Raw genomic sequence first — 19,409 nt, 5'->3', positions numbered from 1 at the left:
AAAAATATATATGAGAAATTATAACACTTACTGCCCTTTCCTCGCGGTAAATTTAATCTATGTTAATAATAAACAGACGAATCTTGATTTATTACTAGGGTTTAAGCTCACTAATTTGCTGTCTGTGTTAATCCTCTGCTCGTACGAAAGGATCTTATAGATCTTTTATAAATTCTTCAGTGAAAATTTGGATAAATTCCCGACACTGTAAAACTTTTCATTTCCTTGTTGTACAAATATACTTGATGCCATGAAAGAGATACAGCACTTTTATAGATTTACGACTCGTCTGACTCTAGGTGATTTGTTTACCTGAAATATTTATTCTCCTGAATGCATATTTTTGTTTGAAAACATTTCACGGTTCATATTAAAATTCATTATTTTTATTTAAATGACTATATTAATTACGAATTTAAAGCTTTATCCATAGCACATAATTTAAGAGCTTGTTATGAAGATCTTTCGATTTAAGATGCTTTCATTACCTATAAAATCAAATTACTATTTACAGCACTGCTGATCATTGTTACACCTTTCAGCAATCCGAAGGAATATTTGCCTGAGTATAAGATCTACTTACATACCTTCATATTATTTTATCCGATTTGCAATCAATGATTTATTACTCCCAGATCCGATTCCTTTTTTCTAGGAATGTTAAATTCCGAAGACAAATCATAAAGGATGTTGATGTCATGAGGTACTGTAACATACGTTACATTTTTGACTTGAGAATGGAAAACGCAATGCAAAGGCGTTCTCCAACGTAAGTGACCCCAACATTTCCTATGTATATTTAAAGTAGAATAAGAAAACAATTATTAAAGAATTCCCTATCTAAAATTAACTCCTTTTTTGTTTGTTTGTTTGTTTGTTTTTTTAGGGTGAATGCTTCAGAAGGTGTTTACTTGCAGTATTATACAGAATTCAAAAAAATTTCCGTACCTTACCCAGGTAAGTTTTCGTATACCTAAATTTATCAATCAGTTCTAAACTTCGTAAGTTGTGCAGTGCAAATTTTTCTTTCCAAAATAATGCTGTTTCCCTTTTCCAAAAGTTGGCCATATTAAGCATACAGGATTCGCTTGGAGACGTCCTAAGGCGGATTGTAATTTCTCCACCCAGAAAGGCGACTAAGCGGATGGGTTGCTTTGATTTAATGATTTTAATGAAGGACGCGATGTTATCTCCTTGAGACAGAAGGCATGTCTTAGTGTAGACCTTTTCAAACGAAAATGGCTCGTATCACAAGAACATCACTAGAAACACATTAAGCCAGTCCGCTCATCGATATTCGAACCCAAGTCTATTTACTAGTATTTAATTATCAGTTTCCCAAATCTTCCTCACTGCGGAGCATTGTTCAAATTGCAAAATTTTTAAGAAACTCTAAATTTGGGGTTTCAGTTATGAGAAATTATAATTAAACTAAACAAAATAAGCATCTATTCCAATTTTTATATCGTGCATTATAATATCTGAATTTTTAATTTTATATAAAATGAGATAATAAATCCAATTATATTAAGCAAATGTATACGGTTAAGCATTTTTTAATTGCAATGTCTCTGATGGGTTCTAGTCTTCGAATTAAAACTTTTTTAATGTCTAACACAATTCTAGAAGCCTGGATTTTTATATCAGATACAGCGTCAAACGTTATGAGTTTATGTTTGGATTTTTCGTTCAACGTAAAATTTCGGCTGCCGAAGACTGCTTGCAAAGGCTGTTATCGAAAAATTAGTTTTCATTTTCTTTTAAAAGCTGTTTTAAGCTGTGTTACACATCTAAAAACAATGTTTCGATGTTACTCAACATCAGTTTAACATCTTATCACAAAGCGCTTAATGGCTGTTTGCAGAATAGATTGGGAAAAGCTGAATTATCTTTACCTTTCGCCGCTGGTGGCTCAGAAAGTGGTTGAAACCGCTGAAAATTGGAAATAATTGTTTGGTTCTAAATCTTGGCTAACTCGATGGCTGTATTTGATATTTCATTTTTACCATGTGTAATATAAATACGACGCAGTTTCTCTTGTACGTCTTCCCCAAAGCCAATCTCCTTTTGCCTTGTAAGCAGATTACTTCTGTAACATGGTAGAGAATACGCCAGTTAACCTTTACGCGGGAATCGAAGTCTTACCTTGCACAATCTTGCAATTCTCTCAACTAATCATTTTGCTGTTCCGAATGCATCAAAATAAAATATGTGCAAACAATTTTAAAACTCTAAAAGACCATATTATATGCATTAACCGAAAATTGCTATTTCTGTAATCTGAGAAATGTTTCTGGTTTCGCCGTCAAAATTTTTTGAAAAAGTTCGCATGCTTTTCGTTAACATGTATTCAAACTAGTCGTGGAAAACTCTTTATCAATTCCCTTTGTTCTTTGATCGGTAAGCTTTAATTATAGAAGATGCGTAATATTTCAGGAACATGAAACTTAAAATCCGATAAGCATGAGTATTTAAACTTTAAATAAGCACACCTTACATGATTTTGTTAAATCTGTTAAATAAATTTAAATGTTTAAGTCTTATAAATTTGAAAAAAGTGTACAATTGCTACTTTAAATTTGTAGTATTTTTAGGAAACTCCTTAAAACCGTACCAGCTGCAGAAAACAGCACGATTACAAAAAACCTGAACCGACTAGCAAATGCTAAGCCTATAAAATTATTCTCACTAAATTACAAATCATTAGCATTGCTCGAATCCACTTGTAAGAAACGGATCTTTTAGAAAAATCAAATTTATAAATTTAGATAACTTAATTCCGAAGAAAGTTATTTGCATAATAAATGCAAAAATAAGCTTTTTGACGACGAGATCATTTTATTTTCCTCGAATCGTCTAATGGCCATGTGTCTACAAATTAAGTTTTAAAGCTTTGCACTCAATTCTACTGATGGCAATTCAAAGATATACCTGTGATGTAAATAAGCCTCGTTTTCTTTAAGAAAGTTTCGTGACAGGATGTCTTTAAGGTAAGTAACCATCGGATGCTTTTCAACAGTAAACTGAAAGTCTCCGTCCCATCTTACGAACGTAAAAGGATGCTGAGATTTATTCTGTAATTAGATTTGCACAAATATCCATTGCATTGCTTTATTGAAATATATATTCTCCTACAAATATGATTTAAAACTGAAGGAAAATTCCTTTAAAAATTCAATGCAAATAAAGTACTTATGGCACAATCTAGGTATTTCACAACTTAATCTTCTATAATTATCGAAACACGTTAATAATTTAACTGTTGAAGAAATCTCAGCGTGAAATATTTCTAAATGCTTGAAACTAATTTTCTTTAATCTTTTCAGAGGTCGCTTCGTTTATCAACTTCTGCATCAATCCAAAGATTGAAGATCTATATTACGATTGGACTTCGGTATGTTTCAAATTTGAATTTCCTAAACAAATAGATGACATATAAACCAACTCGTGTTTAATATGAAATCTATTGTTGTTCATTTTAATTAAGAATATTATTGAATTTAAGATTCTCTTATGCTTTCATCTAACGCTATCGTTGAATATTTAACTGGCATATGATTCTTGATGAAGTAAATAAAACATCTCATTACTTTTCTTCGATGCTTCTCAAGCAAATACGCTTAGTCCAAGAGCAATCCTATTCTAAAAATAAAAAGTATTATACTAAGACTGTTTGAAAAGATTTGCAATAGCTTCCATTTCTGGTTCCGACATTGGAAATGGCATTTAAGTTGGGGGAAGATTGTATAAACTTGCATTTGGACAGACTTTCCTTCTAGTATTCGGTCACAGGGAGTAAAAGTAACTTAAGTTTTCATGAGGCGAGTAAAGATTTCTATTATATACGATAGGGATATAACTTGAAATTATAGTTGCGTGATTCATCGTATTCAGACTATGGTTTACTGTTTCAGGGGTACAGGTCCTTCAGGATGCTTACACGCAAATACATTTTGGCAGGTAATCCACTGCATTGTCCATATTACACACTCTTGGGCAGACTATAAGGAATAACTGTTACGAAAGCGTCTTGAAATCATCTGCCTGGGGATGAGAAAGGTATTACCGGACTTGTTAAAGAAATGTTGGTTTTGTACCAGGACAATGCTCGACTGCTTACTATGGCATTTGCACGTACCATCTGAAGTCGATCTGCCAAACCTAGATGCCCTCTAATCAGAATTTTAAAACTCGTGATTGATAGGCTTGCTGAGAATTGAAAAGACAGTTACTCAGGATGAGGTTTCATTCATATCAGAAAATGAAAGTCAACGCCAGCAGTGTTAAGTAGGATGCCAGTTTTTAAATGCGTTATAGACTCTGTGGAAAATGTAATTCATTGGGAAAGACTTGTGTTAAAGTGCGGAGCGCAGAGGCATCTGATTTCGAAGGAGATCGGTGTCAAAACTCTTCAGCCTGCGTGCATAAGAAACACACTAAACATGGAAAATTTTGACCGTTCTCTAAATATCTTCCTTTAATGTGGCGGACTCGAATTCGTAGGAGACGAGAAACTTCAAAACGATGTTAATTCATTTGATTTTGAATTGGACTGTCTCACAATCTTTTCGGTTTGCTACTTTTGAGAAGTATTCAGCTACTGAGCACATATATAATAGAAACATTAAAAAGATATTATACAGTGGGTAAAAAATGTATTGGCAATTGTCTAATTTATCATATTGGCTAATAAAAAAAATGCTGGACACAAAGAACGCAGGAGGTAATAAACATACACATCTAACGACACTTTCATTTTAATATACTTTTTAACACAAAATATACAACAAACTTAAATTTGCTTGTCAAAAGTATTGGCAAGATCATACAGCAAAAATGTGGGAACAAAATTTAATGCTTTGTATTCATACCATTTACATTTAAACAGCTTTTTTAATCTATTTCACATAAAGAAAACCATTGTACTATTGAGAATTTTGTGCCATTCTTGCAGGAGTATAAGCTTAATAGTCTGTACACGAAATTTTGTTCCTGACTTCTAGGTTCAATAAATTTTCATAAATGTTTAATCCGATTTCTATCGGATGATTGAGGCCAGTGTCTTTAACTGAAAATGGAGGGGGGTTAGAGAAACTACTCCCAGGTGAGGTTCGCTGTATGCTTAGGGTCATTGCCTTGTTGAAACGCAAATGATGTTCCTAAGCCAAGGTTTGAGGCACTGAATTTGAATTATGGCGCAATACGTCAACGTACGTTCGTGCTATCATAATACCATCAATGAAGCACAGATTACCAACTCTGTGTGGTGTGCTGCCTTACAGCCCTAAACTACGGCGCTCTCTCCACCATATTTCACAGTCGGTGTTAAGTGATTTTTTTTTTTCATTTCAGAGCTTGGCTTTCTCCACTCGTACTGTCGTCCATCTTTTCCGAAAATGTTGAACTTCAGTACTTTGGGGAAAATAACTGTTCTACGACTTGTCTGCTAAGTTAATGAGATTTTGCAAAATCTTATTAGTTTACCAGACGAGTTTTAGAACAGAGAATCTTTCTCCAGTTTATCTCTGAAATAAAAGGTTTCTTTCTAGCTGGCTTTCCATAATAAATTCCTTCATGTAAAAATATTTATTATAGTCTGTGCACTAAAACTTTTATGCGAAGTATTAGCAATATCTTTGGCTAACCGGGGTGAACTTATTTTAGGATTTCTCTTTATCTCTTTGAAAACGCCACGTGTTTTCCCTTGCAGAAAATGCTAGAAGCCGTACACTTCTAATCTTATTTTCTGTCGATCCTGTCTCGTTGAACGTTTTTCAACTCTTCTAACAGTAAATAAACTATTCAGTTCAGTTGTAATCCTATAGCACGATAAGTTAGACCCTCATTTCTGAGCTGAATAATCACGTTTTTAACGTTAACTCCCAAACCTTTCGACTTCGAAGCCATTTTATCACAGTATTAACAAAATAACGTTTTAAAAATGTACTGCAGTCATTATGCTAACAGGGTTTCTTATCAGTCTAAACATGTGACCTCAACATAATAAAACTTGCATAGCAGTTAGAACTTTGCCAATACTTTTGACATGCAAATTTACGATTTTACTGCATATTTTGTATAGAAGACTCGTTAAAATGGGTTTCATTACATTTGTGTACTTATTACTTCCTATGTTTGTTACATTCAGCTAAAATTGTCAAGCATTACTTTTATTAGTTAATAGGATCAATTGTAAACAATTCCGAATACTTTTTGCCCACTCTATATATGTGTCGTGACCGATAATTGTCTGTTTTTTATACCTTATTTGGCTTCTAACGTCAAATACACCTATGCTTTTTAAACGTTTTTATTCAGAGTAATACAGTACAACTATGTTTTTCATGTATTTTACAAATCTCTTCTCTAAAGATTTTTGTAATATGTTTTAAACCATTCAGTGTTCTGAGTGACCCGTTTTGAAGTACTACATAATAATCGTAATTGTTTCACGTGGTCCGTTTTACTGCTTTTTCGCTGCGTTTCGATGGCATTGGCGTCCTCATTCTTCATGGAGGATGCCAGTGTCTCCCACCTCCCTATTCAAGTGGGTGCTTAAACAGTGCAATTAAAACTAATACTTGAAATCGACTAAATGAACAATATCTAAAAAAGAATATATTAATACAAACATAGGTACTTAAAACATACGATTTAAATCTGTCATCAGCTACAAGAATTTCGTAAACTGTCTGTCCTTTGGCACTACCTTCCTATATCTGAATATGGCTGACTTATTACATCTTCAAAATCTAATCTATAATACTCATCCAAATAGTCATCAAACGTTTTGCCATTTTGATCAAAAACTGGTTTAGAAATTTAACAAATAAGGATTTCTTCCGAACCTTTATCATTTCGTTGCGTGTTAACTCAATCTTTCTTTCTCAAACTCTAATTTAGAATAACTTAGAATTTGTAACTTCCACACCTGATTTTTCAGAAACGCTTACTTCAAGCTTTTCTTAACCGCATTCATTACATTTACTTGTTCCAATCTAATGGTCCCAGGCTTCATTATAGAATTCCTCATCATATATAAATTTTGGATATCTTTCTTGAATAGCATAAGAATCATCAATAAAAAGATCTCTCGTTTTCTGGTTATGTTTTTCAGGAGCAAAATCACTTTCAGTATCACTTTCATAAAGGTTCAATTCATGTTATCCAGGCATTTCTATCAGCTTTAAAAGTTTTCAGTCATTTTCTTTTCAAAGCTTTCAAACGTTTCCTTTTTTCTGATCTAAAATCTAACCTTTTTTCTTTCAATATATTTTTTCAGGGATCTTTCTTTTATTAAACAATTCTCAGACATTTTCCAATCCTCCTTAAATATCGTTTAATTAATTTTGAAGCCGGATCTTCATAACAGAAATTATAGTTATGTTCAAACTTTTTTTGCTTTTACACATTTTCATAATCACTCAGCACTGCAATATCTGTTTCTTCATAAGTCGGGATCTCATCATTTTTATATTTTCCTTTAGACTTCTCTAAAATAGTCTCGGGTATTTCTCTAGGTTTGGATAATTCCAAAACGTTCTGAAAAATGGCATTTCCTTAACATCATTTGGAACGTCTTTTCTTGGCCTTTCAGTCATTTAAATAGTCGGCCTCTTTCTCAGTTTTTTGACCGGCTTGCAGTACATCACTTGGATCATCTTCTTCATCAGAACTAACAGGAGTATCATCATGAGACCGTTGAATTTCATAAACATTCAGAGTAGTATTAACACAACTTCCAAATTTTACGTTTAGATGCAATCAGTGCGTTATTAGCACTAAAACTTAATAGTAAATCATGTACTAGATTATCAGCTGTAACACTTACGACTGTAAAGGTGCGTATACTGTATATGGTTGTGAACTCATCACTAAATTTACATTTATTAAAAGTGCATTAACCTTCTGTCCAAAAGCAGATTTTAATATTGCACTTCCACGTGGCTTTCTACAATACTCTTGTACAAGTGTAGTCTTTATAATACTGATCCGAGTGGCAGTATCAATTTAGCATTTAACACTTTATTATGACATTCTACTTGTACCGTAATTAAAGAACCAAAATGACTTAATTTTGTTAGACCTATCTTTCAAACTCATTAAATCATCATTTGGTACATGATTTTCGGTTTTACTGCATTGTTCATAAATTTCGAAATTTTGCTTTTCGGAATTTCAAAGACGTATGATGAGGTTTACTGCGTAATTAATAGCAGAAATTTTTATTCTGTAATCTTTTACCATATGCCTCTTGCCGAAGAATTTGCAATACTGACCCTGTCTTTCATTTTTTTCTTTTCGAGCCTATGTCAATTTCTGAACAATTTCCTGTGTCGTGGGTTAATGAATCAAACAATAAACTTTTATCCACGAACGATACAGTGTAAGGCTTCTCGTTATTCAGTTTATATGCTGCTGATAACTATCTACATATGTTCGTAAGACCTTTCTGGGGGTAAACTTACTTTCGATTTTGTATAGCCATTATATCTTTATTAAACGCGTTTGTTCTCTCTCAAGCTTGTAATTCTTTTTTGAGGAAATAAATTTATATCAAAACTTGTCTCATCATTCCTATGACTACATTCCAATCTTAAACTGCTAGAATTACTCTAAATAAAGCTGGGATCAACATACAACTTTCGGGATTGACATTTAAAGAAAGACTTGAATGTCTATAGTATCATGTAATTTTATTAGTTTTGAAACGTCACTTGATCGGTAAAGTCTCGAGATTTCGAGTTTTGCATATGGGAATTATAACATCGTTTTCCAAATCTAGTATTTAAAATTTGTATTGCTGCATCGTAATTTCCTTCAGATAATGAAAAATCTTCTGTAATATTGGCGGTAGGGTTACACTGAGGTAGGATTTTAAGTAGTTAAATTTTTCTACTTTGGAAAGGGCAATATTATCGTTTATCGCGATTTGGAACGATTCCCCAAAACTTGTCTATTGACTGACATCACCATAAAATTTAGAAATCTCTAATTTAGGAAGGCGAATATGGTTTTCACTCTTATATTCAGTTGACCTAATATCCGAGTTTGTTTTGTTTTCAGAACTAGGTTTTTAATATCTATTTATCTTTTTATTTTATTTAGATTTACATAAAATTATTCCATCCGTATAATTCATAGAACTTTAAATTTCAGTTACGTTTCATCTTCTATCAAAGATACAATTTCTTATAAATTTTATTTTTTCAATTAAAAATTCTAAAGACCTAGTAAATTTTCAGTATCGCTTTTATTTTTTATATCATCCGCTTTGTTTACAATGTTAGTTACTGATGTTCTAAAAGTTTTCATTTTATCCATTTTAACATAAAGAATGTAAACTTCTTGCCTTTAGCACTTCTTGTACACTTTATAATTCTATGCAAAGGTAAGAACAATCTAACCTTAAGACGTTATTCTAATATTTCACTTTGCTGACACCACTTGGTCGGGACCGATGATTCTGGATTCTTTTCGTACCTTATTCGGCGCCAAATGTCAAATATTTTTGTGCTTTTTAAACGTTTTTATTCATAGTAGTAGAGTTCAACAAGGTCTTTCCTGTATCTTACAAAATGTTCTAAAGATTTTTATTTTAATTTTTAAACCATTCAAGACACATACCAGAAACCTTAAAAATATACTATATATTAGTCACTACACACTAAATTGCGATGCTATCAGAAAATTCTTTTAGACATTCTGGTGCATTTTTCTTGTAGCAATAATATTCCACTAATTAAGTCGAAAAGAAATGTATTTTATTTTTCTTCAAAAATGGTTGTTTAAAAGCTTACGAAAATCAAAATTACCTATCAAAATGTGCAATGAATGAAAACAAACACTATTTTATACATCAAACTCCTCCAATACAGTAAATGAAGCACTTTTATGAGAGTAGTGAAAGGATGTTGAAAATTTACAAATATGGTCCCACCACACTACCTGTCCAGATGACGGTTTTGATGCAGAACAACACAGTGCACCTATTCGAGGACCCCCACCCTACTGTCAAGGCTTTCTATGGGACTTTAGGCTAGCCAGTATTTTAAATGTCTTATGCCTTGGACATTATGCAACAATAAACACCCATGCTTTTACTGGGATTCCGACCTATGTCATCTAATGCAGCAGCTAGCCTTCCTAGTTTTTACCGGTTAGAGCAGCAACGACATTTGCATAGGTGCAAATATAAATGAGATGAGACCCTAGTTATTCACCTCTGGTAGTATAGGTGCAATTCTGCCGACCTAGCTATTAATCTCCGCTTCAGGTTTGAAGACCTCGTGAGACAGTCTAAGGGGCGCCTATCACCTTCCCCTACCGCCGACTACACTAGAGGATTTTAGGCTCTTGTATCTTTTACTCTTTTGGCGCACAGAACACTATGCTTATAAACATTCATGCTTTCTCAGGGATTCAAGCCAACGCCAATCGGTACAGCAATAAACATCAATACTTCAGTTTCAAGTGGATGGAACAACTTGTTTTATACTCATCAGTAATCTGGAAAAATACTGACAGCATAAATGGAATCAACAGGTTGTTGTATGCAAGCCGTACCGTACTACTACAGCAACTTTGCAGATTACGTCACGCATGCCACTACTAGGTTTATGTCGAAAAATAAGCCAACTATATTAAATGTTTCCAGCATGCTACGAAACGAATCTTTAAGGGCAATTCTAGGTAATACAGACTGAGCAACGAAAACCTCAGCTCCCCTGCCATCCAGCTGAACATAATCTTGTCGAGATCATTCACCTTAACAGAACACTGCAAATCAATGCCTAGAAGATGTATATAAGGATAGCTCCAAAACTGTAGAAGACGCTAAGAGTTATGTGTTCTCTTATAGGGTGACGAAGACTCATGTGTGGAAACTGAAACTAGGAGTTGGAAAATTCAGTGTTCCAAGCTCAATTAACTGCTATTAGAGCAAACTGCTATTTTATGAGAAACTATCTAAACGCTTCCAAGCACGTTTACACTCGCTCTTCCTCTAGTCTATCAGCAATAGCCGGGGTCAGTCCAAGGAATCCAATAGCAGAACATTTTTACTATCCTACTATGAATGCGGTCTCTCAAAGCTGTATTCATTGCTTCCAGCTAGTGTAGGAATTGGATAATGAGTGAGCGGACACTGCTGCCGAAGGAGTAGCAAACACCACTTTACTAAGGGAACTTCACACTCTAAAACCAATCATATTCTTTTTCAATTCTTTATTTTCAAAATTGTTCTAAATGTACGTAAACATCTCTAATTTATCACTGATTGCTTTTTAGTCTGAAGTACCTTATACATATCTAGCACAAAATTAATAACAATATTTATCATAAAGGAAAATACTGCATAATTACATGTACATGAATAGACAATCCAAACGAATACTCGAAATAGGTGCGAACTGCATTTAATTTTTCTGAAGTAAAATTGTTGATAACCATCCGCTTATGAAGAAGTCTGTTGCGAAGCCTTTAAATACATTCTAACAACAAAGCTAAATATAATTATCACCAGCATTTTCCGAGGTATGTGTCTCGACGCAGAACAACTTGTACAACCCTGTATGAAAGCTATTTAGTAGGAGAAAATGGCTCTTGACGAAACTTTTAACTAAATGATGAACAAAAAAACTCTTATCAAAAACGAAGAGAAAAAAATATACAAACTTAATTCAATCAGTTAAAAAAAAAACATTTTAGAAAGGGGTCTATAACTGTGGAAGGATACAGTGGAAAATTGTTAAAATCAACTCAACGCACTATAAAAAGTTTCATTTCCCGTATTTAGAGAAACCTCCATTTTTTCTAACGTTTACCATAAGTGCTATTGTGACTTTGGTCTCTTGCCTTTAGTTTCTTTATATTCATTCTTCCCTGTTATTCGTACGTCGTCATTTCACAGCTAACACTTTATGATGTAAAATCAACTAGTTGTATTTACACATTGTGCATATTCACGAATGACTCCGTCAACTGAAAGGTACCATGGATCATGACGATTTACTAAACTAACGCAAGGATGAAGATAAACTTGATAAACTGTATAAAAGAGCAATTTATAATTCACTCTTCTAGCCTTTATAATTCTCATTTAGGTATGTTGAATATTTTTATTCTGAACAAAAATGTATAATCTAAAATTTCAATATATATTTAGAGAAGGCGTCGCTTCAGGTTTCATGTGCCTGCCGATGATTTTATAAGACCTCCAAGGATAGACTTTAGTTATTACGAGGTAAATATGATTTGTACTGACATATATTTATAATGTAGATATATTTAATTTGATAGTGTTCTGCTTCCCTTTGTATTTTACATTTTAATATCAAAGTGGATAAAATAATTTACGTAATAGCCAAATGAGGCAAAATCTTGTAATCTCATCTTCTAATGAAACATCTAACATCTTAGCTCGTAAATTTTCCACACGAGGTCGTCTTTTAATGAATTCTTTATGCCACACAGTGTCTTGTTTATGCTACTAGATTTATTTAACCACAAGCTTCTCACAATACCACCTCATAATGAGATTTCTCCTCGTCTATAGAAAAAGATTTCCTTTCCTATCTTTCTTGTAAATGAGTATTAACTTAACGGTCATGTGGATAAGTTCGCACCAATTTCGATCCTCAGGAAACGGGCATGCTCCCGGAAGTTTCATGTTTGTCCGCATGTAAAATATATCTATTCATTGGAATTTACCGTATGCGAGCCCTCTTTCTAAATATGGTAGCATTCACGCATTTCTTCATAATTAACTTCTGAATTAACTTAGCAGAATTGTTAACTATCGGGAAATTTTTTTTGGATAGTTGGAGGGATACCTCACTAAAGTGACGCCTTTACTAACCGTAAAAAAAAAATTACTGAGTTGACTTGTTAGCCGGAGTGAGCTGTTACCGGGAAATGCAAGAAAAATTTTGGGTTAAAAATTAAGAAGTTCTTTATGAATTACTCGAACCAGGCATTGAAATATTTTAAAAGCTTCCATATTAATACCAGATAACCTTATTACTGCAAAGAAATCTTGTATGTGTTTGACTTCTGAAACGACTTCATAATATCAAGTTAAATTTAATATAAATATACGTCATCTGATTTTTATTTAATAAATAATGATTTCGGTTAATACTTTCTCTGTTTTGATTGTGATGTTTATAAAATTTCCTTGCAGCCATTTTAAATTCTATCGTCATTACTATTTCCTTCGAGAAATAGCGTACTAATGTATTTCTTTAAATGCATAAATTTCGAATAATTTAGAATGCCTTTCTGAAATAATATAGAAATATCTAATAACTTGGAATGCCTTTCTGAAAATCTGTAAAATTATGTAAAAAATCTGAGGTACTGCAAAGGTTACCTTCATTTCTGTTTCTTTTGTAAGATGTTTCAGAGAACCTAAGAGACTTCCAAGTAACGTGCGAGATTTTAATGTTGCATAACAATACTTTCTAGAACATAATTCCTAGAACATTTAGAAATGAAACTTTAGGCGCAGTGTCAAACCCAGAGATATGGTGCAAGTCTGAAAATGAGATGGTTGAGATCTCAGCTCACGTGAACTTCGCGGGGAAACGGGTTCAATGTCTCAAGCTGGTAAGCTGTGTTATCAAACACGATTGTCATGACACTAATGCACCAATACTGTACTTTCAAAATAATACCGTAAAGAAATGGTATGACTTTAATGAAATGTATACAATAATATGATTTGCATTAGGGTTCTGCTTATTTAAATAAATCTAATTATGTTAGAAGATGCGGTGCATATAGACAAACGAAAACGTCTTCTGGGGTAATTTCATAGAGCAAACTTTGCATGAAATTTTCTGCGCTGTTGAGTGCACTCTTGGTGTAGAAAGAAACAAAAATTAAGGTAATTCTACAGCTTCAATTTTCAAATCTTTACGAAGCACCAGTGTTTATCCTCAAAAACTTGTTTTTGAGACTTTTTAGTTCCTTCAGGTCATTTTTCTTGCAGGTCCTAAACATGAGGGGTAAGTGAAAACTGGCTGGATAATAGCTGTGTAGATATTTCTCTTGGGGGCAAGACTATCATGAGATGGAGAGGAGTGGAAAGTTTCCGAAAAATTTCGTAGGTTATACCTCCGTATTATGTGCTGACGTTGCATGTCATGTGAAGGAATACGTGGCCGAGTTTAACTATAGGAACCAGCTTTTCAAAACGAATTGCTTTACAATTTAGTGTCCCTTGTCTTCCACTTTTTTATTACCAAGATTTGGGTTACGAAGTCTCTGAACATAGGTAGTTCCGATGTAGGTCTGATTCCAAGCGAATGGAATGGCTGCATGAGTGTCGTCGTGGTTCTCTTCATGTGTAAACGAGCCAATTCCCCTAGAATATTCTCCACGAAGGCATACCTTTCCTTAGGGAGACAGCACTAGCGTGCTTTTGCTATTAACAAATAAACCGAAATCGGAGTACATCTGTAACTTCAGTCGCGGAGTATAATTTCGGGTGACTATCTTCGGTTTCTTTTAATCAGATAGCCTCTGTGTGAAATACTTGATGTTCTTTTCAATGATTACTCGTGTGGGGTTAAAATCCGGTGAGAAAACCTTTGACAAATTGGTAGTCGGAAAGTATGTTTCTTTGTATTGGTAAGCGTCCTCGAAGTTTCGTCATTTGCTTCCAGATGAGGATGAAGTCTATTATTGTAATGTGAAACGTTTTATAGTCTGAGGTTACTGGAAGGCCCTTTGTGTTTGGCTGTGTCTAGATTTTCCAGACTGGGAATTGTTTTGGCTGAGGGTAAGGTTGCTGTGTCCAACAGTCCCTAATTGGTTGTGATGCCTGCGGAGGACTAAAATTGCTTCTTGACAATCTCGTGTGCCATCTCTTGGTCGAGCATATCTTCCGAATAATAAGGTAACGGTATATATTGAGCATGAAGTGATTTGGTCCTTTGCTTTCGCTTGTCCATTGGTTTGATTTTGAACGTCTTTTTTCTGTCCTGATTTCCTGACTGGATGGGAATTCTGCGTTGAATTACCAGAGTGCGACGGCTCTGAGTCTTCAGTTGTCCCAGAGATCTCTGAATTTATTTTAAGTGTCCGCAGAAGGGTTTAGTGTCCGCACGAGGGTTGTGTAGGCCACGTAGTAGCCTGGTAAGTCGTTACTTGTTCCATGTCGACAATTTCGGGATCTCTGGCAGAAAAATGCATTCGCAACGGGTGTAGTCGCTTTCCAGGTTTATGGAAACGATCATGAAATTCTTAAAACCTGTGGAAATATAACTTGCTTCCCTTTGCATTCGCCCAAATAATTCATTTCCCGTCTAAGTTGCTTGAGTCAAATGATTTCACAAAGATTCCAATCTGCATATTAAAGGCAGACTTTAGAGTATATGCTCTAGTCTTAACATGCAAAAATTTCAAAGTAGGAAAATATACACGCTATTTTTGTAAATACAAAACAGCGATCTGAGCAGAGCAACTATATACATTGGTGTCAGAGGTGGAACTAGCTAAACTGTCAGAACGTTAGCAGCTGCCTGTAAAGCTCCCTTAAAACAATCTTTAATAAGAAATTCAATCCCTTTCTCAAAGCCAAACGATGGAATTACAATAGCTGCAATGTACATTGCCCATTGAAGCTATTGTAAACTATTTTCCGAAATATTTGTCCATTAAGCCATTGTGTCTCTTGAGGAAAGTCTTTTTGTCATCTTGATTGATAGATATTAATTCGCCGTTGTGGTGGTAGTGTAAGCAGGTGCAGTCAGATGAATTTTGAAGAAAATTTCAAGCGAATTTCCATCTCGAGAAAAATTTGTTCGCACTACGAGTTTGAATGAGATCTGATAGCTAGATTCAATGCTTAAAATGCCTTGACTAGCAAACATTATAAAAGCACATTCGATGGTTTTTCTGTCTTAGATGAAGAATGGCAGTGTTGTAGAGAATATTTTCAGAAAATGTATTTATTCCTTCACAGTAATCCAGCTTATATATGCAGATATCTACAGTTATCGAATACGCTTCTTCATGAAGCATTCTACTTATGTGCTGAAATTATACGTAGTCATCAAGAAAACTTGCGAAGTCATAAACCTCGTTAAATCGCTCTTATAATTTTGACTTCGTATAAATTTCCTCTTCGATCATTGCACATTGAGATCTATCTCCAGTATATGAAACGGATTTCAACTCCCTGCATATCTTGAATTAGATATTATTGCAATTTGGGTATGTTAATCTATATTATAATTAGTTTATGTATTTAATCTTATTGTATTTTTATTTCCTAGGAGTGGAAAGTTCTTGTTCTCACTGAAAATTATCTTTTGCTCTTATTGCACTATATAACTTTAAGTGAGTATAATTTACTTAATGCTATTTTAAGCACTTGGAATTTAATTCATAATTCCGTAATTTGTAATCGGGGAATAAACCTAGTTTTGTGCTTTAAAATGATTTCATACTTTGCTTGTATAATATTTTAGATACGGTGAAGCTTTAATTCATGAATACAATTGCTTTCTGAAGGTCGTTCGTCATGAAAACTTTTTCTCATACATGTAATGGATTTGTAACGGGTGTAGTCGCTTGTCCTTTGGCGACATATTACTTGCTTAAATTATATTACTTTTCGTAAAACTCATAAAACAAAAGCTAAAGAAGTCGTTATTCTAAGAAAAATATTGTGGCATGTTTGCATAGATGTTCTTTGCCTGGTTGTCCAGAGGGTCTGATTTCCGGATACAATGGTACTTCTTTCACATCAGAGGAGAAATCATTTTGCAACGCGGTCCCTTTGTTAATTACTATGGTTTCAGCCTAAAAGGTCACTCCAAAGGTCCGAGGAAATAGGCTTTCACAGGAATTGGGATACCCTTGTTATGTACGGGTGGAGGAATTCCCCCCCCGTCAGGAATTCAGCGAAGGTCACGAACCGTGAGTTAGTAACATTTGGCAGTTAGAAAGGAAGGTGGTTTCTGAGAAAATTCAGAACCTTTCTGCTAGATTTATAGGTATTTTAGCCCGCTAGAACTAACATTCCTCGTGCATACTGTTGATCGCGCACATTCGCTATTTAAAAGATTTCTGAAATTGGGGAACCGAATGTATCCAAGTTCCACATCGACATGAATGGAAATTTTTAACGATTTTTGGAAAAGTCATTTTATTGTTAGAACTTGAGTTAGAAGTTTATTTCAACCCTGGATTACATTAGGAGATCTACGTAGTGGATTCGGCCACTACACCACAATATAAACACAATATTAAGCCTTTATTTTCTCTAGTTTACAGAGATGATGGTCAAAATGTAATCTTGAAATATCTGTACTAAGAAAAGTGAACAGAATAAACGTGGAGTACTGAGGAAGAGAAGAGGCACTAATATTGTATGGGAAGTAACTTTCCATGAAAGCATTTGATAACTGTATCCTTGGGGCATCATTTTTTATCTTAGGGCTATTTGCCTACTTGACACTCCTTGTGCTTCTTTTCAGTAAACTTTTGTCCCATGTGATTTGTTAGCTTTGTTTAAAATGTTCCTAATGTTTCAATGTCATGTCCTAAAGTAACATTACATTGTCACTGAAGATTCATATATTGTAGCTTGTTACTGCTTTAAGTGGGTGATATCGTTAACTGAAACTTTGCATCCTACCAACTTTTTGTAAAACGTTCTCAGGTCGAACAACTAATATTTTTCTCCATTCCTCTGAAATATTTTCTATACAGTTGTATTTTGCTACTATTTGTACAGTTACTAGCTGAGCTTGTGTTTATGATCTTCTAGTAATTTCATATCTTCACTGGTAAATTCAAAGCCCTCGGTCTTGCTTATAGTTGCAATATTTTGTATAGTAAGTCTAAAATTAACAGTTCTTTGCCTCCAATACCATCTGATCATTTTCTCCAGATTTCAGGCCGAATTCGTATTTTTGTAAGTTACTTGCTGTCAGGTTTTATAAATGGGAATTAAGCAAAAGAAAATATCAATCTTTCAACAAGTCCTCGAGAGTTAATTCTGTTTACCAGTTACTTCAAACTGTTTGGAAAGACATTTTTTACCGACTTTAATGTTTCTAACTAGACGCTTGTCGTCAGTTGAGTCTTTTCTTTTATATAATTTGTTCGGGATTGAAATTCGACTATTATTAAAATAGTGGCCTGGAATCAAATAGCGGAAGTTTGGAAACTTGCTGAATTTAGAAGTTTTTTAGAGAATGCATTAAGACGCTTCAAAACCCTGAACTGAATTTCTGGTATCGCATCAGTATTTTCCCTATCACGAATGTACATGAAAGTGGAAGATAAATTAATGTTAAAAAATTTGGAAGTAAATTTTATGCAATCAAGACTTGAATGTATATAATAGGAAACGAATGTTATCTTAAATATCTTTTATTGTAATTTAAGATTTATTAAAATATTCGTATTAAAATTGTTTTAGTTCTTGAGAAATTCATAAATATAATTGAATCAGGATGTGCTATATATAAGATTGCTGACTTCTAATTAAAAATCTCGCTAATTGCATCTGTATGTATCAGCTAACTGTTAAAGTTGTTACTAACTGCATAAGTTGACATTAAGTCATTTTCCCAGGCGAAAAGGGAGCCCTTGTCCATTGCATTACTGGTATAGATAGGACTCCACTCTTCATAACCCTTTTACGTTTGTCACTTTGGGCTGATGGCTTGATCCACAAATCATTAAATCCTATAGAGATGACTTACTTCACGGTAGCATATGATTGGTACCTCTTCGGGTAAGTATTTGATTAAAACAATTTCTTTTGAACCATAATTTCCAGCATAAAATGCGTGGAAACTTCTACCGTGCTTGGTGTTTTGCTTTTGACGTTTCTCTTCAGTTGTAAATTGTTTTATTTCAGGCATGACTTACCCAAACGAGCTAATGGAGGATACTGGGTAAGTAAACACTATTCTTCCACTTGTAATTCAAATGATGTTTGCGAAGAAATTTTAATTTTCTGGAAATCGTTTGTTAGATTGTAACTATCTTCAAACAGTTGTTTCTCAGGTTCATTCAAGAGATGAAGATTGTATTCAAACTGTTTATTAAATAGGAATCGTGTTCAGACTGTAGGATTGCAGTGAAACCTTAAGAACACGTGTATCTCCCTGCCTAAGAAAGACTTACCCGTGACTGGGTATAGATAGATAAGTGCCCGTCTATACCCCAGATACTTGCATAATTTCAGGGTAGAGCTTTTTAACTAAAATTTGGAAATGTAACAATACCCAGATTTTTACTCTCCTAATCTGTGAAAAGAAAGTGAATCGAATAAACAATAATGGAATCTATTAATTTTTTGCCATATGGAAGTATTGGAAACAAAAAAATCAAATACAATCAAGTAAACGGTAATAAAAAAGTGTTTCAAAATTAAAAATAAA

The 19,409-nt window shown here is 33.9% G+C and overlaps 1 protein-coding gene across 1 annotated transcript in view; it reads left to right on the top strand.

Annotated features, from left to right (window-relative positions):
* Positions 1-19,074, top strand: part of LOC146993559 (phosphatidylinositol-3,5-bisphosphate 3-phosphatase MTMR14-like) — a 36,294-nt gene extending 17,220 nt beyond the window's left edge. Inside the window, exons 5-11 of the mRNA XM_085827402.1 lie at positions 636-769; positions 887-957; positions 3,327-3,394; positions 16,284-16,347; positions 18,595-18,757; positions 18,884-18,920; positions 19,033-19,074. Coding sequence (XP_085683528.1) covers positions 636-769; positions 887-957; positions 3,327-3,394; positions 16,284-16,347; positions 18,595-18,757; positions 18,884-18,920; positions 19,033-19,074 — 579 coding nt within the window. The remainder of the gene's footprint in view (positions 1-635; positions 770-886; positions 958-3,326; positions 3,395-16,283; positions 16,348-18,594; positions 18,758-18,883; positions 18,921-19,032) is intronic.
* The last annotated feature ends 335 nt before the right edge of the window (positions 19,075-19,409 follow it).

The sequence above is a fragment of the Stegodyphus dumicola genome, chromosome 12 (genome assembly GCF_044657685.1).
Source record: "Stegodyphus dumicola isolate Sdum_Otavi_A_Nest chromosome 12, ASM4465768v1".
Classification (NCBI taxonomy): Eukaryota; Metazoa; Arthropoda; class Arachnida; order Araneae; family Eresidae; genus Stegodyphus; species Stegodyphus dumicola.
Note: the sequence above shows the minus strand (reverse complement) of the source record. Positions and strands in the feature narration are given on the sequence as shown.